Below are 27677 nucleotides of genomic sequence, written 5' to 3'. Positions count from 1 at the left end.
AGACATTTTAACACTTATGTAAACGGTGTTTTGGTTTGCTCTGGTGGGTCACAGTTGTACAGTGAAGAGTTTTTTTATATTCCACATGTTCAATGCTGTGCCTTCTGCCATGAATTACGCAGATCCAGTTTAGAGCTGCCTATCTGTAAAGTTCCTGGGTTCAGGTAAGGTTACAGGCAGCACTTTTGAGTTCTGGGTTTTATTCTTATCAGGTATTTGAAAGTTCAATTTGTGTTGGAGTTACTTTGAGGCAGATTAAATGTGATCCCGACCCGTTAAGTTTACAAATACAATACAAAGGATTGTAATACTTCAAGCATGTTACTGAATTCTGATATTTTGCAATATTTGTGGTATTTCCAAAAAGGAGTTGTGCAGTGATGAACAAACAACCTGGTGGGGGAAGTGTACTGCAAAGTACAGCGAGTCAGTGTATCATGACTGACTTGTAAATTCCATTGATGAGCTGCGTTGTTATGTTCAGTTATACCTCTAACAGCTTAATTGGGGTTTTCTCATCCATTTTGTTGTGCACTACTTAATCATAGAGTATGAAAGTACACAAATTATCTCTAAAGAGCTGATAATGTTCAGGAGGAGCTTTTTGGGTAAGGTTTACCCTTCATATTGACAGATTGAATACAGAGTAGCAAAGTGTGTGGTCATGCACTTTGGTAGGAGGAATAAAGGCTTACAATATTTTCTAAATGGGGAGAGGATTCAGAAATCGGAAGTGCAAAGGGACTTGGGAGTGCTGGTGCATGATTCCCAAAAAGTTAATCTGCAGGTTGAGTCGGTAGTAAGGAAGGCAAATGCAATGTTAGCATTCATTTTGAGAACACTGGGTTTCAAAAGCAGGGATGTAATGCTGAGGCTTTATTTGGTCAGATTGCATTCAGTGTATTGTGAGCAGTATTTGGCACCATACCTGATGACGGTTGTGCTGGTGTTGGAGTGGGTCCAGAGGAGGTATACGAGAATAATCCTGGGGATGATTGGGTTAACGTCTGAGCTCTGGGCCCATGCTTTCTGGAGTTTAGAAGAATGAAACTTATTGAAACAGCATAATGAAAGGCCTGGATAGGTTGTATAAGGAGAAGATGTTTCCACTCGTGGGAGAGTTTCGGACCAGAGGGCACAACCTCAGAATAAAAGGATGTACCTTTTAAAAATGCGATGAGGAATTTCTTTAGCCAGAGGATGGTGAATCTGGGATTCATAGCTACAGTCTGATGTGGAGGCCAAGTCATTGGGTATTTTTAAAGCCGAGATTTACAGGTTCTTTATCAGTAAGGGTGTCAGGTTATGGGGAGAATTAAGTTGAGAGGGAAAGGTAGATCTATTCACAAAATGCTGGAGTAACTCAGCAGGTCAGGCAGCATCTCGGGAGAGAAGGAATGGGTGACGTTTGGGGTCGAGACCCTTTGTGTTTGGAAAGGTAGATCAGTCATTGTTAAATGTCACAGGAGACTCACAGGGCCAAATGGCCTAATTCTGCTCCTATAACTTCTGAATTTATATTGTGATGGTGGAAAGTTGTTGAGGTTCTCATTCACTCTGCTTGTACACTTTTTTACTGCAGAAGACCCCTTTCCAAACACATTTAGTACTTTTATGGAGCCACAAGGAATCTTTGAGCAAACCACTGTGCAGCAGGAATTTTGAGGGCCTGGCAACCTGGAGGAATGGGAATGAGATTCAATGTTGTATTCTGGATTTGGCCAGAGAAACCAATCCAAGTTTGTCCAACCTATCCTTGTACCTAATATGCTGTTATCCAGGCTGCATCCTCTCCAATTTGCCACATCCTTCCTGTAATGTGGCAATCAGAACTGCGCACAATATTCCAAATGTGATCGAACCAACGTTTTACAAGCTGCAACGTGACTTTGTGAGTCTTGTCCATAACTCCCTAATTAATGGAAGCAAGCATGCCATGTGCCTTCTTTACCACTCTATCTACTTGTATTACTACTTTCCGGAGGTATGGACTTTTATCCCAAGATCTTTCTGTACGCCAACGTGTACAGAGTACTCTCTGTACTTCATTATCGCGTATAGTTTTCTTTGACTGGCCAGCACAAAAACAAAAGCTTTTCATTGTATTTTGGCACATGTAGCAATAATACACTAAACTAAACAATGCTTTTAACAGGTCAGCTATAAACTATACTTTCCCCAATATTTGACCTCCCAAAGTGCAAGACCTTGCACTTGCCTGGATTAAATGCCATTTGCCATTTCTCCCCCCATATCTAACTACTCTATATTCCTGCTGTATCCTTTGATACCTGACTTTGCTGTTGCACCGAATCCAAACAAAACCAAGTCTTCAAAGACACCGAACTACTGGAATTTCTGTAACGTGAGAATCGTTTTACCTTCTGTTGAGCCTACCTTGAGGGACTTGTGAAATGCCTTACCGTCCATGTAGACAATATCCAGAGCTATAAGCCCATCAATCGTTAGTAAGATGCGACTGCCCAGTACAAATCCATGCTGACTGTCCTTAATTAGTTCACTCTCTCAAACATGAGTAAATCCTGTCCCTATGAATCATCTCCAGTAATCCCTCTGCCATTAATGTGAAGCTCACTGGCATACAATTTCCCAGAGTATCCCTAGTTCCCTTCTTAAACAAAGGAACAACATTGGCTATTCTCTAGTACCTTGCAAGAGAGGATATGAGGATATGAAGATATGAGGATATGAAGATTTGTGTCAAGTCTCCAGTAATATGTCTCTGAGGATTTATCCACCTTGATACTTGTTAAGAGACCCAACATAGCCAACTTCTTGATCTCAAAACGCTCTTACATATTATAATTTGCTATTCTCCTCTTTGGTGAATACTGAATTTCTACCTCCTATTTATACTCCTAGTATAAATTCCCCCATTTATCCACGAGTTGTCTTACCCTCTCCCTAGTCACCCTCTTATTTTTAATGCATGTATAAAATGCCTTGGGATTCTCTTTAATCATAATGCATGCAGGTTTTGGAAACATTGACCATTCCTTTTCATGAACAGATACTATGTGACCTCCTGATTTTCTCCAGCAGATTGTTGTATCGGACCTTAGAATCTGTAGTCTCTTGTGTCTACTGTTCAGTACTCTATGCAGCAGACATTGTTCAGAATATTGTAAAACTCATGGTTGAATATCAGGTCTTTAATAGTCAAATCATGATGAAAGCAGGTTTGTATGCTCTTGAAGCAATGATGTTTATTTGAAAGCTGGTATCTTGGGTTGAAGATCAAAATGCTGCAAATCTAAAACAAAAACAGAAAATGCAGGCTACATCTGCGGAAAGAAAAATCATCACTGTTTTGGGTTGCCGATTCTTTCTCAGAACTTTGGAGACAAAAGAAGCTTGTAAAGCTGCAAGGAGGGAGAGGACTATGTCTGATGTGTAGAACTGGGGTCGTTGTTGCATTAATCTGGTCAATGTGAATGGGAGCAGTTTGAGGATGAAAATATAGACAGAAAGAAAGCTAGTCAGGCCACATTTGGAATATTGTGAGCAATTTTGGGCATCTTATCTGAGGAAGGACGTACTGGCTCTGGATAGGGCTCAGACGAGATTGGCAAGAATTATCCCAGGATTGAGTGGGTTAATGTATGATGAGCGTTTGTTGGCACCGGGCCTGAACTCACTGGAGTTTAGAAGAATGAGGGGGGCCTCATTGAAACGTGCAGAATAGTGAAAGGCTTGGATAAAGTGGAGGTGGAGAGGATGTTTCCACTGGTGGGAGAGTCTAAGACTAGAAGTCATTGCCTCAGAATTAAAGGATGTTCTTTTAGGAAGGACATGAGGAAGAATGTCTTTAGTCAGAGGGTGGTGAATCTGTGGAATTCTTTGCCACAGAAGGCTGTGGAGGCCAAGTCAGTGGGTATTTTTAGGGCAGAGATAGATAGATTCTTGATTAGTAAGTGTGTCACGTTATGGGGAGAAGGCAGGAGAATGGGGTTAGGTGGGAGAGATAGATCAGCCATGATTGAATGGCAGCATAGACTGGGCCAAATGGCCTAATTCTGCTCCGATCATTCATGACATCATGACCTTATTTCCAAGCAGTTTTCATTAATGTGCAAAATAAACAAGATTGTGAGCAAGGTCAAAGCTGAAATTCTGGTTAACTATTGCTGGAAGTGGAATGTGTTATCCTGCATGAATTGGTGCTGAAACCACTCTTCACAGATAAAATTTGATTATAGATTTGGAATAAATAAATATTGATCTCTGCATTGGCACTAGATTGCCCAGACTCGAATCTGAAGTAACAAACATGCTGCAGGAGCTCAGCAGGTCACAAAGCATCTATGCTTGGTGGAGGAGAAATTGTTGATGTTTCTGTTCGGAAATCGTGGTTCAGGACTAATAGTGAAGAGGGAAAATGGCGTCATAAAGTAAATGGCTTTTTTCACATTTTTTAATTAAGCTAAAATGTGCTAAACCTCTATTGTACTGTTGGATTACAGAAACTAGCGTAAAGTTCTTATTTTCATATTGCATGGAAATGGAGCATCAAATGGATGCCGAAACCATTGCAGAGATGGTTTCAGAAATGACAAATTGTAGCATTGTAAAAGGAAGAACTGGCTGGGTTTGCCTTGAAAAGAGATCTGGGTGACCAGAGCTAATTTATCTTTGTTTGTTTTCTCTTGCCTCTGCAAAAGATTAAGTGTAGTTAGATATTAATGTTAATGTTATACACAATATGGAAATAGTTCTCTATTCTGGGTAATACCAGTGTCTTTACTTAATTGAGTTTAGGTATATTTTATTGCATGATTACTATAGCAGTCAGATTGGACTTTTTATAAAATATGTTATGAATTACTGAATTATTGTATGAATTCAATTTAACATCGATTTTTATCTTTGCAGGAAAGTTAGGAACAGTTAAAAATGTTATCCCGATTCTCACGTTACATAAATTCCAGTGGTTCGGTTTTGAAGCAAAGGATCAAGGCGGTGACCTATTCTGGTGCCACGGAAGCTTCATTAAAAACTGACAAGTCAATCACTTCTGAAGAAATTTTTGCTCGTGAAGAAAAGTATGGTGCTCATAATTACGACCCCCTGCCTGTTGCGTTGGCCAGAGGAGAAGGTAAGCAATTCTAAAGAATAGATAGCTATGGAATAATTCAGAGAGCTTTGGAGTTAAAAACAAATAATATTTTAAGTTGGCGGTTGAAATGGATATAATCAAAGAGTAGACTAACTGTTGAAAGGCTGGAGCGATTGGGCTTGTATACACTGGAATTTAGAAGGATGAGGGGGGATCTTATTGAAACATATAAGATAATTAGGGGATTGGACACATTAGAGGCAGGAAACATGTTCCCAATGTTGGGGGAGTCCAGAACAAGGGGCCACAGTTTAAGAATAAGGGGTAGGCCATTTAGAACGGAGATGAAGAACTTTTTCAGTCAGAGAGTGGTGAAGGTGTGGAATTCTCTGCCTCAGAAGGCAGTGGAGGCCAGTTCGTTGGATGCTTTCAAGAGAGAGCTGGATAGAGCTCTTAAGGATAGCGGAGTGAGGGGGTATGGGGAAAAGGCAGGAACGGGGTACTGATTGAGAGTGATCAGCCATGATCGCATTGAATGGCGGTGCTGGCTCGAAGGGCTGAATGGCCTACTCCTGCACCTATTGTCTATTGTCTATTGTCATTTTTGATTCAGTCATTAGCTACAATATCTCAGTTTTACTCAAATCATCCACCCTGTAAAACCACGACATGCCTCCTACCATCAAGCAATTAGATTCTATCAACTTGGATTTTTGTCTTCTCTATTACATGTGCAGTTTATTCAATGTATTGGTATGTGCCAAGAATTTCCTGAGGTGGTTTTGAAACTTTTATTTTGTCCTGCAAGATAGTCACCACACCCAAAATGTGGCAATTCTAGTACTACTTTGCATCATCTTGAGATTTTAATTTTATTTTTAGAGATACAGCGCAGAAACAGGCCCTTCGGGTCCGCGCCGCCCAGCGATCCCCGCACACTAACACTATCCTACACCCACTAGGGACAATTTTTACATTTGCCCAGCCAATTAACCTACATACCTGTACGTCTTTGGAGTGTGGGAGGAAACCGAAGATCTCGGAGAAAACCCACGCAGGTCACGGGGAGAACGTACAAACTCCGTACAGACGGCGCCCGTAGTCAGGATCGAACCTGAGTCTCCGGCGCTGCATTCGCTGTAAGGCAGCAACTCTACCGCTGCGCCACCGTGCCACCCAATTTGGCTCTTAGGGTTGAAGGAATCAAGGGATATGGGTAAAAAGCAGGAACGGGGTACTGATTTTAGATGATCAGCCATGATCAGATTCATAATCATAATCGTAATTTATTAGCCAAGTATGTTTTGCAACATACGAGGTATTTGGTTTGCCATACAGTCATAACAAAAAGCAACAAGACACAACTACATAAAAATCAAAGATACTGGAGGAACAAGATAGACCACTTGACCCTAAAATCCGTAGTACGTCAAGGCGCCATTTTAGTAGGCAGAAACGTGCAGAAACGTTAAAAAATAAAAATAACAAAATTCTGTGAATTGATAGACGAGATATATTCTGCATTTTAATGGTATAATCGCACATAGTGTTCCCCAAAACACTGATTACACTGCGAGAGGCATAATGGATGGCGAGTTTTGCCTACTAAAATGGCTCCTTTGCATACAGCTCTTCAGTATAGGCGAACGGAGTGGTCAATCTTGTTCCTCTAGTATCTTTGATAAAAATTGACATAAACATCCACCACACGTTCCTCACTGTGATGGAAGGCAATAAAGTCTTATCTTAACTCCCGTGGTCGGGGGAGTCAAACCATTCACAGCCCGTGATGGAGCTCCCGCATCGGGGCGGTCGAACTCCTGCGGCTTGGAGTTCCTGAAATCGGTCTCCAACCAGAGACTGCGTGCTTCACGATGTTAAAGTCCGCAGCTCCCGCAGGTTGGAGCACCAAACCCCTATCAAAGGGATCGGCCGCTTTGAGGTGGTGTCCACAAGATCCAAGGTTTTGGAGCTCTAGAAGTACCAAACAACAAGCCGCCAGCTCCATGATGTTAGGCCACAGTGCTGACGGAGATACGACACAGAACAAGTCGCATCTCTGTCGAGGAAAGAGACTAGAAAAGTTTCCCCCAGCCCCCATATAATACAAAACAAAAAATAAACTAAAACATACATTTTACAATAAACTAAAAACACAAGAAGAAAAAGACGAAAACAGACCATTTGCAAGGCAGCCATCGTGCGGCGCCCCCTGGTGGATATTGAATGGTGGTGCTGGCTCGAAAGACAGAATGGCCTACTCCTGCACCTGTTTTCTATGTTTCTATATTTTCTATGTTTCTATCATGCACATCCATATGACCATTTGCTAGATCTTCTGAGGTTGCAAGGTTTATATTTTGCAGTCTTAGCTCTTCGTAAATTGTCAAACCCAAAGATTGACTTTACCCTCTTTTGGCTATTGTATTTTGGCAATATAAACTAATTGTATATTTGATCTTTGTATAATATTATGATTTATAGTGTCCTGTGACATGTAACAAACTGCTTAGCAACATACAGTTCAGCATTTTTCTGGATTTGATCAGGCTTGCTAAGCACCACCATAATGTTTGGGGTAAAGACCCATCACTTATTTATTTGCCTCAGTACTCCACAATTTGGGATTTGTAATAGAAAAACAATCACATGTGGTTAAAGTGCACATTGTCAGATTTTATTAAAGGCCATTTTTATTCATTTTGGTTTCACCATGCAGAAATTACAGCTGTGTTTATACATAGCCCCCCCCCCCCCCCCCCCCCTTAATGCAGGTATGAGAAAGCTCTCAGCACCTCGTCTTCCCTGCAGTCTTCCCATCACCTTTGGAAACTTTTATTGCTGTTTATCACATGAGGACCAACGGTGTGCCAATGAAAGTCAAAGAAGCCATTTTTAGACTGAGAAACACGATTGTTATAGAGACATCAGCCAACCCTTAGGCTTACAAAAATCAACTGATCAGAAACACTCTTCAGGAGTCAGGTGTAGATTTGTCAATGACCACTGTCCGCAGAAGACTTGATGAACAGAAATATAGAAGCTACACTGCAAGATGCAAACCACTGGTTAGCTGCAAAAATAGGTTGACCAGGTCACAGTTTGCCAAGAAGCACTTAAAAGAGCAACCACAGTTCTGGAAAAAAGTCTTGTGGACAGATGAAGATTAACTTGTATCAGAGTGATGGCGATAGCAAAGTATGGAGGAGAGAAGGAACTGCCCAAGGTCCAAACCTCATCTGTGAAACACGGTGGTGGGGGTGTTATGGCCTGGGCATGTACAGTGCATTCAGAAAGTATTCAGATCCCTACACTTTTTCCACATTTTGTTACGTTACAGCCTTATTTTAAAATGGATTAAATTCATTTTTTTATCATCAATCTACACACAGTACCCCGTAATAAAAAAGCAAAAACAGGTGTTTAGAACATCTTTGCAAAGTAATTACTGAGGAGTGGCTTCCGTCTGGCCACTCTACCATAAAGGCCTGAATGGTGGAGTGCTGCAGATATAGTAGTCCTTCTGGGAGGTTCTCCCATCTTCACAGAGGAACTCTGGAGCTCTGTCAGAGTGACCATCGGGTTCTTGGTCACCTCCCTGACCAAGGCCCTTCTCCCCCGATTGTTCAGTTTGGCCGGGCGGCCAGCTTCATTAAAAATCCTGGTGGTTCCAAAGTTCTTCCATTTAAGAATGATGGAGGCCACTGTGCTCTTCGGGACCTGCAATGCTGCAGAAACTATTTTATGCCCTTCCCCCGATCTGTGTCTCGACACAATCCTATCTCGGAGGTCTATGGACAATTCCTTCATCTTCATGGCTTGGTTTTTGCTCTGACATGCACTGTCAACTTTGGGACCTTGTATAGACAGATGTATGCCTTTCAAAATCATGTCCAGTCAATCTAATTTACCAATGGTGGACTCATCAAGTTGTAGAAACATCTCAAGGAAACAGGATGAGCATAAGCTCAATTTTGAGTGTCATAGCAAAGGGTCTGAATACTTATGTAAATGTGATTTTTTCAGTTATTTCTTTTTAATTACTTAGCAAAACTTTCTATATGCCTATTTATGCTTTTTATTGTGGGGTATTGTGTGTAGGTTGATGATAAAAAAAAAGAATTTAATCAATTTTAAAATAAGGCTGTAACATAGCAAAATGTGGAAAAAGTGACGGGGTCTGAATACTTTCTGAATGTACTGTATGGCTGCTGAAGGTACTGGCTCACTTATCTTCATTGATGATACAATTGCTGATGGTAGTAGCAGAATGAATTCTGAAGTGTATAGACACATCCTATCTGCTCAAGTTCAAACAAACAAGTGAAGCCAAAATGTATAAAAATGGCCTTTATTAAAATCTAAGAATGCGACACAGCAGGCAAAATCTGCTCTCCACCAAGGCGACATGATTGGGCAAGTCCAACACGGACGAAGTGGCTTGGGGCTTGGCGAAAAGCGACCTTGCTGGAACAAGGCATCCTCACTGGAGCGCCGGAAGTTGGTCACGGCCGAAGTCCGCCGACAGGAGGAGTCGAGTAGGTGTGCCAAGGCTGTGTCGCAAGCTAAACAGGGCCAGTGGATGAGATGGGAGAGTGTGGAAAAGCGGAAGATCAGCTGGAAGGACATGTGGGAGATGGAGGCGAGCAGGATAAGCTTCCTCATTCGCGCAACCTATGATGTCCTTCCTAGCCCAAAAAATCTCAACCAATGGCTGGGCGAAGATCCATCATGCCCCCTGTGTTGAACACCAGCCACGCTTAAGCACATCCTCACTGGGTGTAAAGTAAGCCTCTCCCAAGGACGGTACACCTGGAGACATAATCAAGTGCTCGAATGCCTCGCAGCGACTCTGGAAAGCAAACGAACAACCAACAAATCCCTGCCGCCCAGAACAACCAACCCAGTTATGCCAATTGCCTTTGTTCGGGAAGGGGAACAAAAGCAACGGAAAATTCCACCAAGGACAAGGTTTGGACAGCTGGAGGCAGCCCGGGACTGGCAGATGCTGGTGGATGTGGACCAGCGGCTTACAGTTCCACCAGAGATAGCCATCACCAACTTGAGGCCTGATCTTGTCCTCTGGTCCAACTCTCAGCGCATTGTGTATTTTGTGGAGCTCACAGTCCCTTGGGAGGATGCTGTGCAGGAAGCCTTTGAAAGAAAGAAACTGCGCTACACAGACCTTGCAGCGGAGGCAGAACAGCGGGGCTGGAGAGCAAAGATCTGCCCGGTAGAAGTTGGATGTCGAGGATTTGTGGCAACATCTACCGTAAGACTGATGAAGGACCTGGGGATCAGCGGACAAGCCCTACGCAAGGCTATCAAGGAAACATCACAGGTGGCAGAACGGAGTAGCCAGTGGCTCTGACTGAAGAGGAAAGACCCAATCTGGTCTCCCAAATAAGCCGGCTAGGCAGATGTAGAGGGGGGTGGTTCTGGGACGCCAGAATGCACTGCTGAGCCTACTGGAGACGTCGTGGGTCCAATCAGCGAAACGTCGATGAAAGTAGGTGCCCACTTGATAACCCCAATGACGTGTCTGCCTAGCCTTTCTCAACATCGGATGAGCATAGGTGAGTGCATAAGCCTCCCATCACCACCGGGAGCAAATTGACATTTGGCACTTTGGATTTCTAACATCTTTTCCTGTGTATTTGGAAACATGACAATGTGCACTTTAACAACATGTGATTTTTTTCTATTAAAAATCTCAAATTGTGGAGCACAGGGGCAAATAAATAAATGATGGGTCTTTGTTCCAAACATTATGGAGGGCACTGTAAATTTCTTGATTCCTTCCCAGCTATTTTAACATTTGTGCAGTACGTAATTTAATTTATTTTCCATATTAATCCCCCCAAATTTTGTGCAAATTTTCACTTTTCATTTTTGGGGGCTCAATTTGTGATTTTCATGCTGTCTCCTTTGGTTTCTAGCTTGGCATCATCGGTAGGTTCAGCTCATTCCTATTGATATGATACTAAGTTTAATCTGAAAGAAATATACTAGCGGGAGGTATCAATCAATGTGTCTTTTAAGCCTTTGCTTCTAAATTTATTCTCTTGTTAACAGTAAAATGGACTTAACATTTTAAGTAGAAATGTTTAACAATTAAAAGTCTTGATTAAATCTTTCAGGAATTTATGTGTGGGACGTTGAAGGCAGGCAGTACTTTGACTTCCTGAGTGCTTACAGTGCTGTGAATCAGGGACATTGCCATCCAAAGATTATTGCTGCACTTAAATCTCAAGCTGAGAAATTGACTCTCACGTCACGAGCTTTCTACAATAACGTTCTGGGGGAATATGAAGAATATGTTACTAAGTTGTTCAACTACGCCAAATTGCTGCCAATGAATACAGGTATGTTTATTAAGCATTTACAGTTATTTTTACAAAGATGTGTGGATTTTTTCAAATTTATGTTGATTCTGTTTCATTGGTGTTGTATTTCCTATTAGACAGGCGCTAACGTTAAAAATTTCAACAAGGTGGATATTTTTCCGCTCATACACCTCTTCAAGTTGTTCATTTTTATGATTCTGCTATTGATGGTGCAGTGCTGCATCAATATCAATCTGTTATACTCTAAGCGTGGAGATTATCTTTAAATACCTTGCAAATATTGTGAGGCTTTTAATTCACTGTTCAATTGGTTCTGCAGCAGGCTATTTTATTGAATGGTTGAAAGACAAGATTCACATGCCAGACACTTATGGCCTGTTGGTTGATTTCTTATTTTTCAAATTCATTATTATTCTAGTTGGCTGTAGGACGATGTGTAAGACCGAATCTTTGGAGGACTAAAATCTTTAAACTTTGCACATCACTAATCACTTGGTCCAGTTGAACTGTCCCTAATGTTTTCCTTGGTTATCACTGGTTGTAGGCTTCTGACCTGCCAGTATTGAACCATAATTCTGTTTACTGATACATATAAACCGGTCCAAGTTCAAGGTGTATCACTGGAATTGCGTATTTTGTTTACTGTATTGAATTGTGATTATGTTAAAGATTTCACTGGCAGCTAAAGGTCCAGAATTGTATTTTTCTTTGCTTATCACGGTTTGAAGGTTGGTGACCTGTCAATATTGAACCCTGTATTTGTTGCTGATTTATACCAATTGGCCCACGTTCATTATATTTCTCGAAATGTGTACTTTAATTACTATATTGATCTGTGATCGTGTTAAAGGTTTTTCAGATAGTTTACGATCCAGAATTTTTCTATTAATACCGTTATTTATGAAAATGATTGGTGGAGCTGGTCAATCAAGCCTGCCATATATCCATGAGTAATGGAGTCAACATTATGAACTGACACCTGGATATCCTTTCCGTACAAAGCAGCATTTGAAAGACCAGTGGATTTGATGATTGCTGCAGGCATCTGCCTGGTTGGGGAACAGATCATTTCCACAAGGCTTCTCTCCCCATCACTACCATCTCCTACTTCCCCCAATATTCAGATGTTGGGATGAGCTGTGCAGAGCTGGAAAAGCTGAGCAGGTTCGCTCACACATGACTCGGTCATTGAGGCCAGCTGGCGGCTGCTCTTTCTCACTTATCAGCTACTTCTGTGATCCTCTCCAGTGATGTTTTGGTTTATTTCTGATTTCCAAACAGTTCTGATTATGTACAGTTCTTGGGAACAGAACCCTGTTATAATTTGGGGACTTCACGTAAAAAGTGCCTTATCGCTGTACAAGTATTGATTGGTGGATAATGAAGATTTGTAGATTCAATGTCCGTTATGCAAGTTGAAATTCCATTATGGATTTGCTATCCTCTGTGGAAGGGAAAATAAGCATTTACCAGAATAAGAATAAAGATCATAAACTGCCTACATGTAGTGAAAATTGAAAGGCGGGTAAATATATCTTAAAATTAGGTAATATTGTATTCTATCTATTTCTAATTGCACTTTTCCTCCTGTTTACCAGAATTATGAATTAATTTGCGCTTAGCTTCAACTTGAACGTTTTTGGCAGTTGTTTTTAAAACTTTATTTATTTTCAGAACTAATTTTATTATTGTAGGTGTAGAAGGAGGAGAAACTGCCTGCAAGTTGGCTCGCAAATGGGCATATGAAGTTAAAGGAATTCCTAAATACAAAGCAAAAATCCTTTTTGCAGGTAAGATGTGAAAAATTAATGTATTATATATTTAATAATCTTGCCCCTCTAAATTAAAGTTATCTTTATTCATATCTCCTGGGTGACAAACTGTTGGATCTGTGTAAAATCAATACTTGGGTTTGAGGGATTTAAATTCTATTGGACTTAATAAATAAAATCTGCAGTTCTCTATTAGTGTAATGATGCAAATATTTCTTACTTGGTTATTTTGTTTATTATTTTGATTCTCGTGATATCCTTAACTTCTTAAAAATTAAACTTTATTTCCACTCTTCTTCAGCTGGTAATTTTTGGGGTAGGACTCTATCCGCCATTTCCAGTTCAACAGACTCCAGTTGTTATGACGGATTTGGCCCGTTTATGCCTGGGTTTGAAATTATTCCATACAATGATCTGCCAGCAATCGAGGTATTGGAAGATGAAATTAAATTTGTTCCAGTTGATATTTTGCTTTAATTCTGATTAAAACCACTGAGCTATTTCCATCTTTTTCTTCAGCGTGCATTCCAAGACCCGAATATGGCAGCTTTTATGTTGGAACCCATCCAGGGAGAAGCTGGGGTAGTTGTTCCAGACAAAGGTTATCTTCAAGGAGTCAGAGAATTGTGCACAAAGTATAACGTGAGTTATAAGAAGTAGTTGTATTGGAGATTAAGTTTGCTGAATTTGAACAGGGCATGCTTTTAATTTGATTGTAATTGAAATAGGTCCTATTCATTGCGGATGAAGTGCAAACCGGACTGGCTAGAACTGGTCGCAGATTGGCATGTGATCATGAAGACGTTCGACCAGATATTGTTGTGCTTGGAAAAGCACTCTCTGGAGGAGTATATCCCGTGAGTAATGTATTACATGATTTTTGCATATATATCCTTGAACAAAGTAGATTTTGTTAGTACATATGTCATTTTCCTTGAGGTAGAGGACATTTTAACCATGCGATTAGAAATTGCCCCGCTGAGCATTTATTGAGAAATTTGACGAATCTTTAAGGCTAATATCTGAATTCTCAAAAAATTGGTTGGCTGGAGAAGGGCAACATCGTAATTTGCCTTTTTTCATGAATGGATGAAAAATTGGGATTTAGGACTAGTATGAACAGATAATTGATGGTCAGTGTGGGTGGGTTGACTGAAGAGCCTGCTTTCATGTTTGGTTAGGCCACATTTGAAGTATTGTGTGCATTTCTAGTCGCCCTATTAGAGGAAGGGTGTGGAGGTTGTGGAAAGGGTGCAGAGGAGTTTTGCCAAAATAATGCCTGGATTGTGGGGGTATTGGCTACAGGGAGAGGTTGGACGGATCATTTTCTCTGGAATGTCTCGGGTTGCAGTGAGACCTGATAGAAATATGTAAAAATTATGAGAGGCATAGATAGGATAGACAGGCAGAGCCTTTTTCCGCAGGATGAAAAAAAACAAATGCTAGAGGGCATGGCTTGAAAGGTGAAGGGGACAAAGTCTAAAGGAGATGAGGCAAATGTTTTTGTACAGTGCTGGGTGCCTGGAATGCGCTGCCGGGGGTGGCAGTTGATGCAGATATGGTGCCATTTAAGAGACTTCTGGTAATCCACATGGATTTGCATGGAATGGAGGATGTGGATTATGTGCAGCAGATACGAATTGCTCTTGACATCATTTACGCCTCCGAGAGGAGTTCCTCTGTGCCAGGTCAAACTCACTGGAGGAGGCCCATGACAGAAATGACCTTTCATGACCAGACATGACCTTTCTATCATGGGCCTCCTCCAGTGCCACAGTGAGTCCCACTGGAAATTGGAGGAACAGCATCTCATATTTCGCCTGGGCAGCTTGCAGCCCAGTGGTATGAACATTGACTTCTCCAACTTTAGATAGTTCCTCTGTCCCTCTCTTCCCCTCCCCCTTCCCAGATCTCCCACTGTCTTCCTGTCTCCACCTATATCCTTCCTTTGTCCCGACCCCCTGACATCAGTCTGAAGAAGGGTCTCGACCTGAAATGTCGCCCATTCCTTCTCTCCTGAGATGCTGCCTGACCTGCTGAGTTACTCCAGCATTTTGTGAATAAAGGATTGAAGTCCTGATGAGAAGGAGATTGTCTGCCTCACCAGGACTCACAATTTCAGGGGGACCTCTGGGGGGCTTTCAAGAGTGCTCTCATAATTTTATCCAGATTAAAGGAAGTGCCGGACCACCAGCTGCCAGAAAATCAGTGGTGGACCTGTTGTAAGAAAATATCAGTTTCTTCAAGTGCATTGTATTTTTTCACAAATTAATTGAATACAGGTCCACTACCGATTTTCCGGCACCCTTATTTCCAGAGCCTTGCCGTATTACCAATTTTTGCCAGACCAACAGAAGTCACAGGGGGCTGAGATACTGGTTTGCCAAATCGGCCACAGAAGTTGCCTGATAAGAACAGATCTGCCAGGAGTTCCAGACCTCAGTGCAGGGGGCAAATGTGATCCGCTGATCGCCGCGGATATCCTGATGTGGTTGATTAAAGGAAGTGCCTGACCACCAGTTGCTGGAAAAGTGATGGTGGACCTGTAGCATAGGGTAGATGTGTTTATAAGCCTTGGGAAATCTATATCATTAGATTTTATTGAACACCACCTAATCTTTAAGGTCTATTTCACTATTTACTCACAATGTCTCAAACAGACATTTTACCAGTAAATTGTTGCTGTAAATAATATAGAACAATACAGCACAAAAACGGATCCCTTGGCCCACAATGACCATGTGGAACATGATGCTAAATTAAATGAATCTCTGTGCCTATTAGATCCATATCCCTCCAATTCCATTATGCCTATCTAAAAATCACTTAAATAGCCCTGTCATCTTCCTCCATTGTCCCAGGGAGCACATTCCTGGCATCCACAGCTCTGTGCTTTCTGATCAATCACAATCTCCTTTGTCTTGAGGGAGAGGATGCTTTGGCATCAAATGACAAGGCTCTCAATCTCTTTTCTGTAATCTGTCATGATTTGATATCTGGCCCACCACAGTGGTGTCATCTGCAAACTTATAGATTGAGTTGGATTGGTATTTAACTGCACAGTCGTGGGTGTTTAAGGAGCATAGTAGGGGGCTGAGAATGCACCCTGCGGGGCACCACATTTGAGAATTATGTAGATTATGATTTGTCACCTATCCTCACTGTGGTCTGTGTCAGGAAGTCGAGGATCCAGCTACAGAGGGGAGTACTGACTCCAAGTTCCATGAGTTTGGTTAGGATAATGGTATTGAAAGCAGAGCTATAGTCAATGAATGGGAGTCTGACGTAGGTGTCCTTCTTATCCAGGTGTTCCAGGGATGATTGTAGGGCCAGGGAGATGACATCAGCCATGGGCCTGTTGTGGCGGTTGGCAAACTAGTGGATCAAGGCTGCTTAGTAGGCTTGAGTTAATGTGTGCCTTAACCAGCCTCTCGAAGCACTTCATGATGATGGATGTCAAGGCCACTGAATGGTAGTCATTAAGGCATGAGATCTTGCTTTTTTTTGCACCGGGATGGTAGTGGTCTTCTAGAAGCAGGTGAGTAACTCAGATGGAGTAGGGAGAGATTAATGATGTCTGTGAGCACTCCTGCTGGTTAGACTACGCAGTTCCTAAGTATGTGGCCTGGGACTCCATCCGGTTCGGGGCTGTCGCCTCTGACATTGATTTAAAAGTTTATATAGTTTAGTAGCAGCTAAAAATTTGCATTGATTGTGATCATCCTCGCAATAGAATTTTGTTCCAAGAAAAATGTAGCTGACAATTTAAAATTGATTATTTATTTTGCAGATTTCAGCTGTTTTATGTAATGATGAAATTATGTTGACCATTAAGCCAGGTGAGCATGGGTCTACATATGGTGGCAATCCATTGGCATGTCGTGTTGCTATTGCTGCCCTTGAGGTAGGTCTCAGAAATAGGACAACGAGTTTTAAAACCAATGCATGTCCAATTAATGTAATAAATCCCACCTCCCTTATTTTATCCCAATGACTTCCTCTCGTGGCTATAATATTTCAAGTGACAATGGATTAAAAGAAAAATGTTTACCACAGAATTTATAAACCTGCAGGTGGGCAGGGGTGGTTCACTGTGCCAAACAGTCAAGAATGTTACAAGGCATAATCAAGTATTTCCAGTCCAACTGGTTGCAGCTGTTGACATCTAATCATTTTTAGATGTCAAAGAAGATGATGAAAGATTCTGCCTCTCTTCCCCTATTTTTAAAAAAATGGTGTCCACTAATTATGTGAAATCTGTACTTTTGAAAAGCACCACTCCCCATGCTCCCTGCCAACGGTAATGGATCTTTACTTCCTCCAGTAAAGTTTCACACCGAACTCCTTCGGTCAGAAGCAAGCTCCAACCTATCCCATCTTTCCTCAAGGCTAAAATTTACTGGACCAGGCATGTCCTTGTACTTCAGTACAGTTGCATATCCCCCGTAATTTAACAACCAGAACTGTCTGCAGTACCTGTGCTAATATGTATGCATATTTTATAGAATAATATCTGCTCATGCGTTCCATGCCCAGGTAATGGTAAAGGAACGAGATGTGCTTTCTATTATTATATCGACTGCATTGTTCCCTTTTAAAATTCTGACTGTTCCTTCACCCTCCATTCCCATTGTGCTTGCTCGTATGTTGTCGCTCTGATGGTAAGGAATGATATTCATTCCCTTGCAAGGGGTGACATAGAATCAGGAGATGTTGAATCAGTATGGATAGAAATGAGAAATTGTAAGGGTAAAAAGACCTTAATGGGAGTTATCTATAGGCCCCCAAACAGTAGCCTCGACATAGGGTGCAAGTTGAATCAGGAGATAAAATTGGCGTGTCAAAAATGTAATGCTACGGTGGTTATGGGAGATTTCAACATGCAGGTAGACTGGGAAAATCAGGTTGGAAATGGACCCCAGGAAAGAGAGTTTGTAGAGTGCCTTCGAGATGGATTCTTAGAACAGCTTGTACTGGAGCCTACCAGGGAGAAGGCAATTCTGGATTTAGTGTTGTGTAATGATCCTGATCTGATAAGGGGACTAGAGGTAAAAGAGCCATTAGGAGGCAGTGATCACAACATAAGTTTTACTCTGCAAATGGAAAGGCAGAAGGGAAAATCGGAAGTGTCAGTATTACAGTATAGCAAAGGGGATTACAGAGGCATGAGGCAGGAGCTGGCCAAAATTGACTGGAAGGAGGCCCTAGCAGGGAAGATGGTAGAACAGCAATGGCAGGTATTCCTGGGAATAATGCAGAGGTTGCAGGATCAATTTATTCCAAAGAGGTGGAAAGACTAAGGGGAGTAAGAGACACCTGTGGCTGACAAGGGAAGTCAGGGACAGCATAAAAATTAAGGAGAGGAAGTATAACATAGCAAAGAAGAGTGGGAAGACAGAGGATTGGGACTCTTTTAAAGAGCAACAAAAGTTAACTAAAAAGGCAATACGGGGAGAAAAGATGAGGTACGAGGGTAAACTAGCCAATAATATAAAGGAGGATAGCAAAAGTTTTTTAGGTATGTGAAGAGGAAAAAAATAGTCAAGGCAAATGTGGGTCCCTTGAAGACAGAAGCAGGGGAATTTATTATGGGGAACAAAGAAATGGCAGACGAGTTAAACAGTTACTTTGGATCTGTCTTCACTGAGGAAGATGCACACAATCTCCCAAATGTTCTAGGGGCCGGAGAACCTAGGGTGATGGAGGAACTGAAGGAAATCCACATTAGGCAGGAAATGGTTTTGGGTAGACTGATGGGACTGAAGGCTGATAAATCCCCAGGGCCTGATGGTCTGCATCCCAGGGTACTTAAGGAGGTGGCTCTAGAAATAGTGGAAGCATTGGAGATCATTTTTCAATGTTCTATAGATTCAGGATCAGTTTCTGTGGATTGGAGGATAGCAAATTTTATCCCACTTTTTAAGAAAGGAGGGAGAGAGAAAACGGGTAATTATAGACCAGTTAGTCTGACATCAGTGGTGGGGAAGATGCTGGAGTCAATTATAAAAGACGAAATTGCTGAGCATTTGGATAGCAGTAACAGGATCATTCCGAGTCAGCATGGATTTACGAAGGGGAAATCATGTTTGACAAATCTACTGGAATTTTTTGAGGATGTAACTAGGAAAATTGACAGGGGAGAGTCAGTGGATGTGGTGTACCACGACTTTCAGAAAGCGTTCGACAAGGTCCCACATAGGAGATTAGTGGGCAAAATTAGGGCACATGGTATTGGGGGTAGGGTGCTGACATGGATAGAAAATTGGTTGACAGACAGAAAGCAAAGAGTGGGGATAAATGGGTCCCTTTCGGAATGGCAGGCAGTGACCGGTGGGGTACCGCAAGGTTCGGTGCTGGGACCCCAGCTATTTACGATATACATTAATGACTTAGACGAAGGGATTAAAAGTACCATTAGCAAATTTGCAGATGATACTAAGCTGGGGGGTAGTGTGAATTGTGAGGAAGATGCAATAAGGCTGCAGGGTGACTTGGACAGGTTGTGTGAGTGGGCGGATACATGGCAGATGCAGTTTAATGTAGATAAGTGTGAGCTTATTCACTTTGGAAGTAAGAATAGAAAGGCAGATTATTATCTGAATGGTGTCAAGTTAGGAGGAGGGGGAGTTCAACGAGATCTGGGTGTCCTAGTGCATCAGTCAATGAAAGGAAGCATGCAGGTACAGCAGGCAGTGAAAAAAGCCAATGGAATGTTGGCCTTCATAACAAGAGGAGTTGAGTATAGGAGCAAAGAGGTCCTTCTACAGTTGTACCGGGCCCTGGTGAGACCGCACCTGGAGTACTGTGTGCAGTTTTGGTCTCCAAATTTGAGGAAGGATATTCTTGCTATGGAGGGCGTGCAGCGTAGGTTCACTAGGTTAATTCCCGGAATGGCGGGACTGTCGTATGTTGAAAGGCTGGAGCGGTTGGGCTTGTATACACTGGAATTTAGAAGGATGAGGGGGGATCTTATTGAAACATATAAGATAATTAGGGGATTGGACACATTAGAGGCAGGAAACATGTTCCCAATGTTGGGGGAGTCCAGAACAAGGGGCCACAGTTTAAGAATAAGGGGTAGGCCATTTAGAATGGAGATGAGGAAGAACTTTTTCAGTCAGAGAGTGGTGAAGGTGTGGAATTCTCTGCCTCAGAAGGCAGTGGAGGCCAGTTCGTTGGATGCTTTCAAGAGAGAGCTGGATAGAGCTCTTAAGGATAGCGGAGTGAGGGTTATGGGGAGAAGGCAGGAACGGGGTACTGATTGAGAGTGATCAGCCATGATCGCATTGAATGGCGGTGCTGGCTCGAAGGGCTGAATGGCCTACTCCTGCACCTATTGTCTATTGTCTATACTTTACGCATGGCTGCACAAACTTTCTGTGCTCCATTGGTTAAATAGTTTAGGCTGCAGAGGTGCAGGCATTCCAGAAACAGGATTATTCGCAGGGAGGTTCTCAGCTGCAGGTGGTAGTTCCTCACACCGTGGCTTTCGACGGTCTGAGATTCTGACCTTGAGCCACATCTTTCAAATGTTTGTAATTGATTTAATGTTTTTAATTAAAATCTCAAAAGAATTAAAATTTAAAGCGGTAATAATATTAAGTTAAAAAGAACAAACTATAAAATCTGAAGAAGGGTCCTGACCCGAAGCCTCACCTGTCCATGTTCCCCAGGGATGCTGGGTGACCCGGTGAGTTACTGCAGCATTTTGTCTTTCAACAGTTCAACAGAGCTTTATTTGTCATTCGGTACCGAGGTACCGAACAAAACTACATAGCAGTCACACACAAAAAAGAACACAAGACACATGACCCCAACACATAACATCCATCACAGTGACTCCAAACACCCCCTCACTGTGATGGAGGCAACAAAACTTCCACTCTCTTCCCCACGCCCACAGACAGACAGCTCGTCCCCGACCGACCCGCACAGTCTCCGCAAGGGGATGGAAGTCCCTGCGGCCGAGTCGCACAGGGCGCTGAGACGTCTCGCGGCCGAACCGGGCGGTGGAAGGCCCCGCGACTTAAAGCAGCATCTACAGTCCCTTGTTTCTGCTGTCATTCGATATGCTGTTTTCCGTTCTGTTCACATTTAAATAAATGGGTTCATGCTACATGGCTGGTGTGAGGGTCTGGATGTAATCTGTCCCTTTGGCTCGGCTTCTATTTTGCGATGTGCAGGGATTGAAGTTGGGAATCTTGATTCACAAAGAGCATTTTGTTTTTTTTGTGATTCTGTACTGAATTGACAATAAGAGACAAGCTTTTTTTTGCAAACCAGTTAACTTCCTCTTACATAGGAAAAAAACATAGAAAAATTCACCAAATACCTAATTTCTTTAATCTGATTCTTCAGCATTTAGGGCAAGTCACATAAACATTGTTAACCCACTTAATTGCTTGATTTGTTTGTCTACGTTAATATTAAGAAAAACTGAATCTGGCACACTTGGGACTTTGATGCAGAACTGGAAGATTTTCCTATTTACTGTTTGCTGTTTCTACTAATACCTACTGTTTTGGCTTTGATCTATAATATGAATTTTTCAATGAACCCCAAGTTTAAAGGGAACGTGCGAACTGGGGCCCTGGTGAGTTTTAAAAGAAATAGTGAGCTGGTGAGCCAAATGCTGAATTATCAGGATTTCTAAACGGTTAGATGGCCGGTTACTGGAATATTGTTGGTATTTGAAGGGATAGTGTGTAAAATGCTTTGATTTGTTAGATAACTGTATTACACTCGGTGCTGTTTGCCCTCCAATCCTATCCTTCCCCAGCCCCGCACAGCCCGGTTTTATCTTCTCCCCAAAGAGAACTGCCCTGACAGACCCATCGTTTCTGCTTGTTCCTGTCCCACGGAATTAATTTCCTCACACCTCAACGTCATCCTATCCCCCCTGGTCCTCCCTACCTATGTCCAAGACACCTCACACGCCCTTCGTCTCTTCAGTTACTTCCTTTTTCCAGGCCCCCACTCCCTCATCTTTACTCTGGATGTTCAGTCGCTCTACACCTCCATCCCCCACCAGGAAGGTCTTAAAGCCCTCTGTTTCTTCCTCGACTGCAGAACCAGCCAATTTCTCTCAACTAATGCTCTCCTCTGCTTAGCGGAGCTGGTCCTTACCCATAACAACTTCTCCTTCGACTCCTCCTACTTCCTCCAAATCCAAGGCGTAGCTATGGGCACTCGCATGAGCCCCAGCTATGCCTGCCTCTTTGTGGGGTACGTCGAACAATCACTATTCCAGGCGTACACTGGCCCTATCCCTGAACTACCTCTGCTACATTGACGACTGCATCGGTGCTACTTCCTGCACCCATGTCTACCTCCTTCACCCATGACTCAATGACTTCATTAACTTCGCCACTAATTGCCATCCTGCTCTCAAATTCAATTGGATCATCTCTGACATCTCCCTTCTGTTTCTTGATCTCACCATCTCCATCACAGGAGTCAGACTATTAACTAACATCTATTATGAACCCACTGACTCCCACAGCTAGCTAGACTACACTTCTTCCCACCCTGTTTCCTATAAAGACTCTATCCCCTACTCCGAATTCCTCTGTCTACGCTGCATCTGTGCCCATGATGAGGTGTTCCCAACCAGGACATCGGTTATGTCTTCATTCTTTAGGGAATGGGGGTTTCCCTCTTCCATCATAGATGAGACTCACTAGGATCTCCTCAATATCCCGTAGCTCTGCTCTTGCTCCCCCTTTCCCCAGTTGTAACAGGGGCACTTCCTTATCTATGTATTTCCCTTTCCCCTGACATCAGTCTGAAGAAGGGTTTCGAACTGAAATGTCACCCATTCCTTCTCTCCAGAGATGCTGCCTATCCCTCTGAGTTACTTCAGCATTTTGTGTCTGTTTGTTTTAAGCTAGCATCTGCAGTTCCTTCATACACACTAAACTTATGAATTTGTTTTTTTCTTTTTGCATTTCTTTAACTGAAATGTATAGGTCCTTGAAGAAGAGAAACTGGCAGAAAATTCAGAAGAAATGGGAATGCTCCTTCGGAGTGAGCTGATGAAACTGCCGTCAGATATTGTGATTGCTGTGCGAGGAAAGGGATTATTAAATGCGATTGTTATCAGAAATACAAAAGGTACAAAATGCCTGTATGATTTCTTGCTCTTTTTCACCACATTGAAAGGCCTGCCAAACAGTGCAGGAAAGGGGAGACAAGATTTTTGATGGTGCCGCAACAGGAAAAAGGAGGGGTACAATTACCATTTCTTAAAGACACATCAGTTTAATATCTTCTCTAATCATTTATTGCGTCTGTGTTCAAGAGATCATTTCTTTGACATTACATTGGGTCCTTTGAAAATAACTCTAATTGTTATTCTTCATGGTGCTGCCATTAAAGATGTGTAGCACTCACACCGGTCATCACAAAGTGCTTCGAGAGACTGGTCCTGCAGCACATCAAAGCCAGCCTCCCACCCACCTTCGACCCACACCAGTTTGCCTACAGAGCAAATAGGTCTACAGGGGATGCCATCGACACTGCTCTTCACACTGCACTGACCCACCTTGAACACCAGGGGAGCTATGTGAGGATGCTCTTCCTCGACTTCAGCTCTGCCTTTAACACGGTCATCCCGAGCAGACTGGTCACCAAACTTTCCGACCTTGGATTTTCCCAAACCATCTGCCAATGGATCAAGGACTTCCTGACCAACCGCCCCCAGACCGTCAAAATAGGCCCTCACCTCCTCCACCATTACACTGAGCACCGGCTCACCACAGGGCTGTGTGTTGAGCCCCATCCTTTACTCCCTCTACACTCACGACTGCGCCCCCACCCATCCCACCAACACCATCATCAAGTTCGCGGATGACACGACTGTGGTTGGACTCATCTCAGAAGGAGATGAGACGGCCTATAGGGATGAAATCCAAAGGCTGGCAGCATAGTGTTCAGTGAACAATCTGGTCCTGAACTCCTCCAAAACAAAGGAACTTATAATTGACTTTAGAAAAACCAGTGGAGATTACGACCCACTCTACATCAATGGGGTCTGTGTGGAAAGGGTACCAGCTTTCAGGTTCCTGGGTACGCACATCGCAGAGGATCTTACCTGGTCTACCAACACCATCACCACAGTAAAGAAGGCACAGCAGAGACTCCACTTCCTGAGGATCCTCAGGAAAACCAACCTGCAGGAGAAGCTCATGTTGTCCTTCTATCGCTGCTCCATCGAGAGTGTGCTGGCATACTGTATAACCACATGGTATGCCAGCTGCTCAGAAAAGGACAGGAAGGCCCTTCAGAGGGTCATCACGACGGCCCAGAAGATCATCGGCTGCTCACTGCCCTCCCTGGAGCACCTGTTCAGCCTACGCTGCCTCAGTAGAGCAGGCAAAATAATAAAAGATCCATCCCACCCCGGCCACCGTCTGTTTGTTCATCTGCCCTCTGGTCGACGTTTCAGGTCGATCAAATCCCGAACAAACAGACTTAAGAACAGTTTTTACCCCAGGGCCATACGAGAACTGAACACTACCTTTGCACTAGGCAACACCGTTAAAAAATCTTGTACTTAATATAATTGTGTTTAATTGTATTTATGTATTTGTTTTTGCATTTATTGCATATATGTTTGTACGCACCGTCAGGATTGGCTATTTTTTTAATTTCGTTGTACTCGTTGCAATGACAATAAATGAATATTATTATTATTATTATAATCTGTAGCTGGTCTCTTGGTCTTCCACGTCTCCTCGATGTGATCTGGTTTGACCATCCTAATTTTTTGCCTTTTGTTCCTTGTTATGTGCAAGGATGAACTTCCTGCAGAAAACAGAATATTGTAGATGCCATTAAAGTACTCTCCTTTATATCCAACACAATTCCCTACCTCATATACACATATGCTCGAAAGTAACATACATTAAAACACATACCAAAAGAATTGAAGTATCCAGAATGAAATTACATCGGCCAACAAGCTACAAACACCTAGAAAATTACTATTTTTAAATCTTATCTTTTTGGCCTTGCCATCAAACTCAGTATAGTGCTTCCATTATTGTGTTACTTTGACCAAAGTTGTCTGAAATGTAGTTGGTGGGAAATGATAAACGTTAAGCGTACTCCGATGACTTTGGATACATTTGGAAAAAAAATCTAGTTTATTCAACCTTTATTTCCTGTTTCAGCTTTTAATGCCATGGATGTTTGTCTTCGTCTACGTGATAATGGGCTGCTAGCTAAGCCAACCCATGGGGACATCATTAGACTGGCACCTCCTCTTGTGATCAAAGAGGACGAAATAAGAGAATGTGTGAACATCATCCAGAAGACAATTTTGACATTTTGAAGGGGACTGAGGCATGATGTGTGTGCGCTTTCTTTTCAACAAGGTGGTATTTCTTGCTCATTGTACCAGGGATTTATTTGAAGCTGCAGATTTTTATCAACCCTTTCTCAAATAATCATACTTAAGAAATTTAATTTCAGTGAAATAATACACACTTAGTTTAAACTTTTGGTGAAATTGAAGTCTACTCACTGCCTTTAACTATCCAAAGATTCTGTATGGCCATCACTATGGAAATTATTTTGCTTTGACCAGGTTATTGAATGTTGTAACCCAGTTTACATACACCATTCTCTGAATATTTCATTGACATAATGTAAGTTAAATCATCCGATGGAGAATGGTATGCATTCTTTGCTTTCTCCATGCTGCTAAAGCATATGAATGAAATCTTTTCTCATAGCTGTCATTGAATCGGAGCTCTTAGCTTCTGTGTTCCCAGTTTGTAATTTATCAACAGTCAAAATTGAATGAGTACATTTATAGCATAACTACAAGGGTTATCAGGGTAAACGTGTAATTATTATATTTGGAGGACATGACTTCAGCAAGGAATGGATTAAGAAATTTTGTCTGGAAGCAGAAAAGGAATCTTCTTTCTTCAACACCACACTTCAGGATCAGAAAATGGTGGGTTGGATGAAGTATGATGTGATTACCTACATATGCCTTGTGGATATAGTTTAGATGCAATTAAGTTACCTAGATTTTGATCCAGTGTGCTTGGCTGATATCTCTGAAGATGATCTGTTGTACCAGGTAAAGAGAAAGGTACTCTAGAAATACTGAAGCATTGGATATCAAGGGTGGCAAATGTTAATTTAGTCAGTGAATATTGTTTTGTGGACACAGTAAGGAAAGCTATCAGCTCCATTTTTAATTTGACTAGGAGAAATTGTGACTTGTTACCTTGCTGAGCACTCATTGGTGGTAGCTGGCATATTTTTAGAATGCATCTGAGAATCTGTTACATAAAGCTGTGCAGTAAAGGAGATTATGTTACCACAATTGAATTCTTCTGTTCAATAGAAAAAGCCTTGGATGCTACTGTAATGATAAACCTAGGTTTTTCAACTGTACAAGAGAGCAAGATTTATATTCTTGTAAGATGCTCAATATGCTGTATCCTTGGTTTAATAAAGTTATTTGAAAATGAGTACTTATTAATGCAACATTCAATTATTGATCAGTCAAACTCTGTCCCATGCAAGACTGTGATTAATATATTGTCGATAGGCATAACATGATAGTGGGTAAAGATCTCGGATTCAATCTTGTGGATTTCCATTTTAAGCAAATAGCCATCGTGTCATAAATGTTTAAAGGATAAAAAAAGTTTAAATATGTTTAAATTTGTCATATTTATGATGTGACAATTGATTGGGATATTCAGTATTTTGTCAAAATATTTAATTGGAACTTGATATTTCATCACATAACAGAATTAGTCTGAAGAAGAGTCTGGGCCTGTAACGTCAACTGTCCTTTGTATCCCCAGATGCTGTCTGACCTGTTTTCCTCAGCCCACTATGTTTTACTCAAGATATCAACTTTGCAGTCTCCCATGTGTCCTATCGTATCATAAATGATTGGCGATCTCTGGCGAGCCTGGTCGTATAATGCAACAAAAATGCCAGATCGACCAACTTTGCAGTTTTCTTTATTTTGTCACACTGGGCTTTTGATAATTGCATGCTGATGTTTATTTACAACAGGGAGAGAATTGCTCACTGCCATCCGAGACACAGTTCGGTAGCCTGATATACTGTGGTCGTCCAGTCAGATAGTTAGAGATCCAGGACACCAATGGAGCATCCACCTGCATCTTTGGCAGTTTGCTCCCTAGCAGTGCAGGCCAGATGGCATTAAAAGTACTAGAGAAGTAAAAAAAAAAACATGACTCACAGTGCTTTCCAGCTTATCCAGGTGAGCATAGGAACGATAGAGCAGGTGGATGATGGCATCCTCCACCCCCACCTTTATTTGTTAAGCGAACTGCAGGGGGTCCAGGTAGGGTTTAACCAGAGGTCGCACATGAGTGAGCACCAGCCTCTCCAGGGACTTCATGATGGGTGAGGTCAGCACCACCAGTCTAGCTGAGATACGTCCTCTTTGGTACATGAACCAGGTAGGATGTCCTCCACATC

The 27677-nt window shown here is 42.1% G+C and overlaps 1 protein-coding gene across 4 annotated transcripts in view; it reads left to right on the top strand.

Moving 5' to 3' along the window:
* The window catches only part of oat (ornithine aminotransferase), a 28201-nt gene extending 1450 nt beyond the window's left edge, over positions 1-26751 (top strand). For 2 of the 4 annotated variants that reach the window (XM_078413591.1, XM_078413589.1), the window contains exons 2-10: positions 4894-5116; positions 11218-11442; positions 13119-13214; positions 13498-13625; positions 13716-13838; positions 13925-14053; positions 16987-17100; positions 23165-23309; positions 25370-26751. In XM_078413591.1, the coding sequence (XP_078269717.1) occupies positions 4915-5116; positions 11218-11442; positions 13119-13214; positions 13498-13625; positions 13716-13838; positions 13925-14053; positions 16987-17100; positions 23165-23309; positions 25370-25530 (1323 nt within the window). In that variant the 5' untranslated portion in view covers positions 4894-4914 and the 3' untranslated portion in view covers positions 25531-26751. Of the gene's footprint in view, positions 1-4263; positions 4413-4893; positions 5117-11217; positions 11443-13118; positions 13215-13497; positions 13626-13715; positions 13839-13924; positions 14054-16986; positions 17101-23164; positions 23310-25369 lie in introns of those variants that run through there. The other 2 variants (XM_078413590.1, XM_078413588.1) reach the window with 2 other exon arrangements.
* Positions 26752-27677: the final 926 nt, after the last annotated feature.

The sequence above is a fragment of the Rhinoraja longicauda genome, chromosome 16 (genome assembly GCF_053455715.1).
Source record: "Rhinoraja longicauda isolate Sanriku21f chromosome 16, sRhiLon1.1, whole genome shotgun sequence".
NCBI lineage: Eukaryota > Metazoa > Chordata > Chondrichthyes > Rajiformes > Arhynchobatidae > Rhinoraja > Rhinoraja longicauda.
Note: the sequence above shows the minus strand (reverse complement) of the source record. Positions and strands in the feature narration are given on the sequence as shown.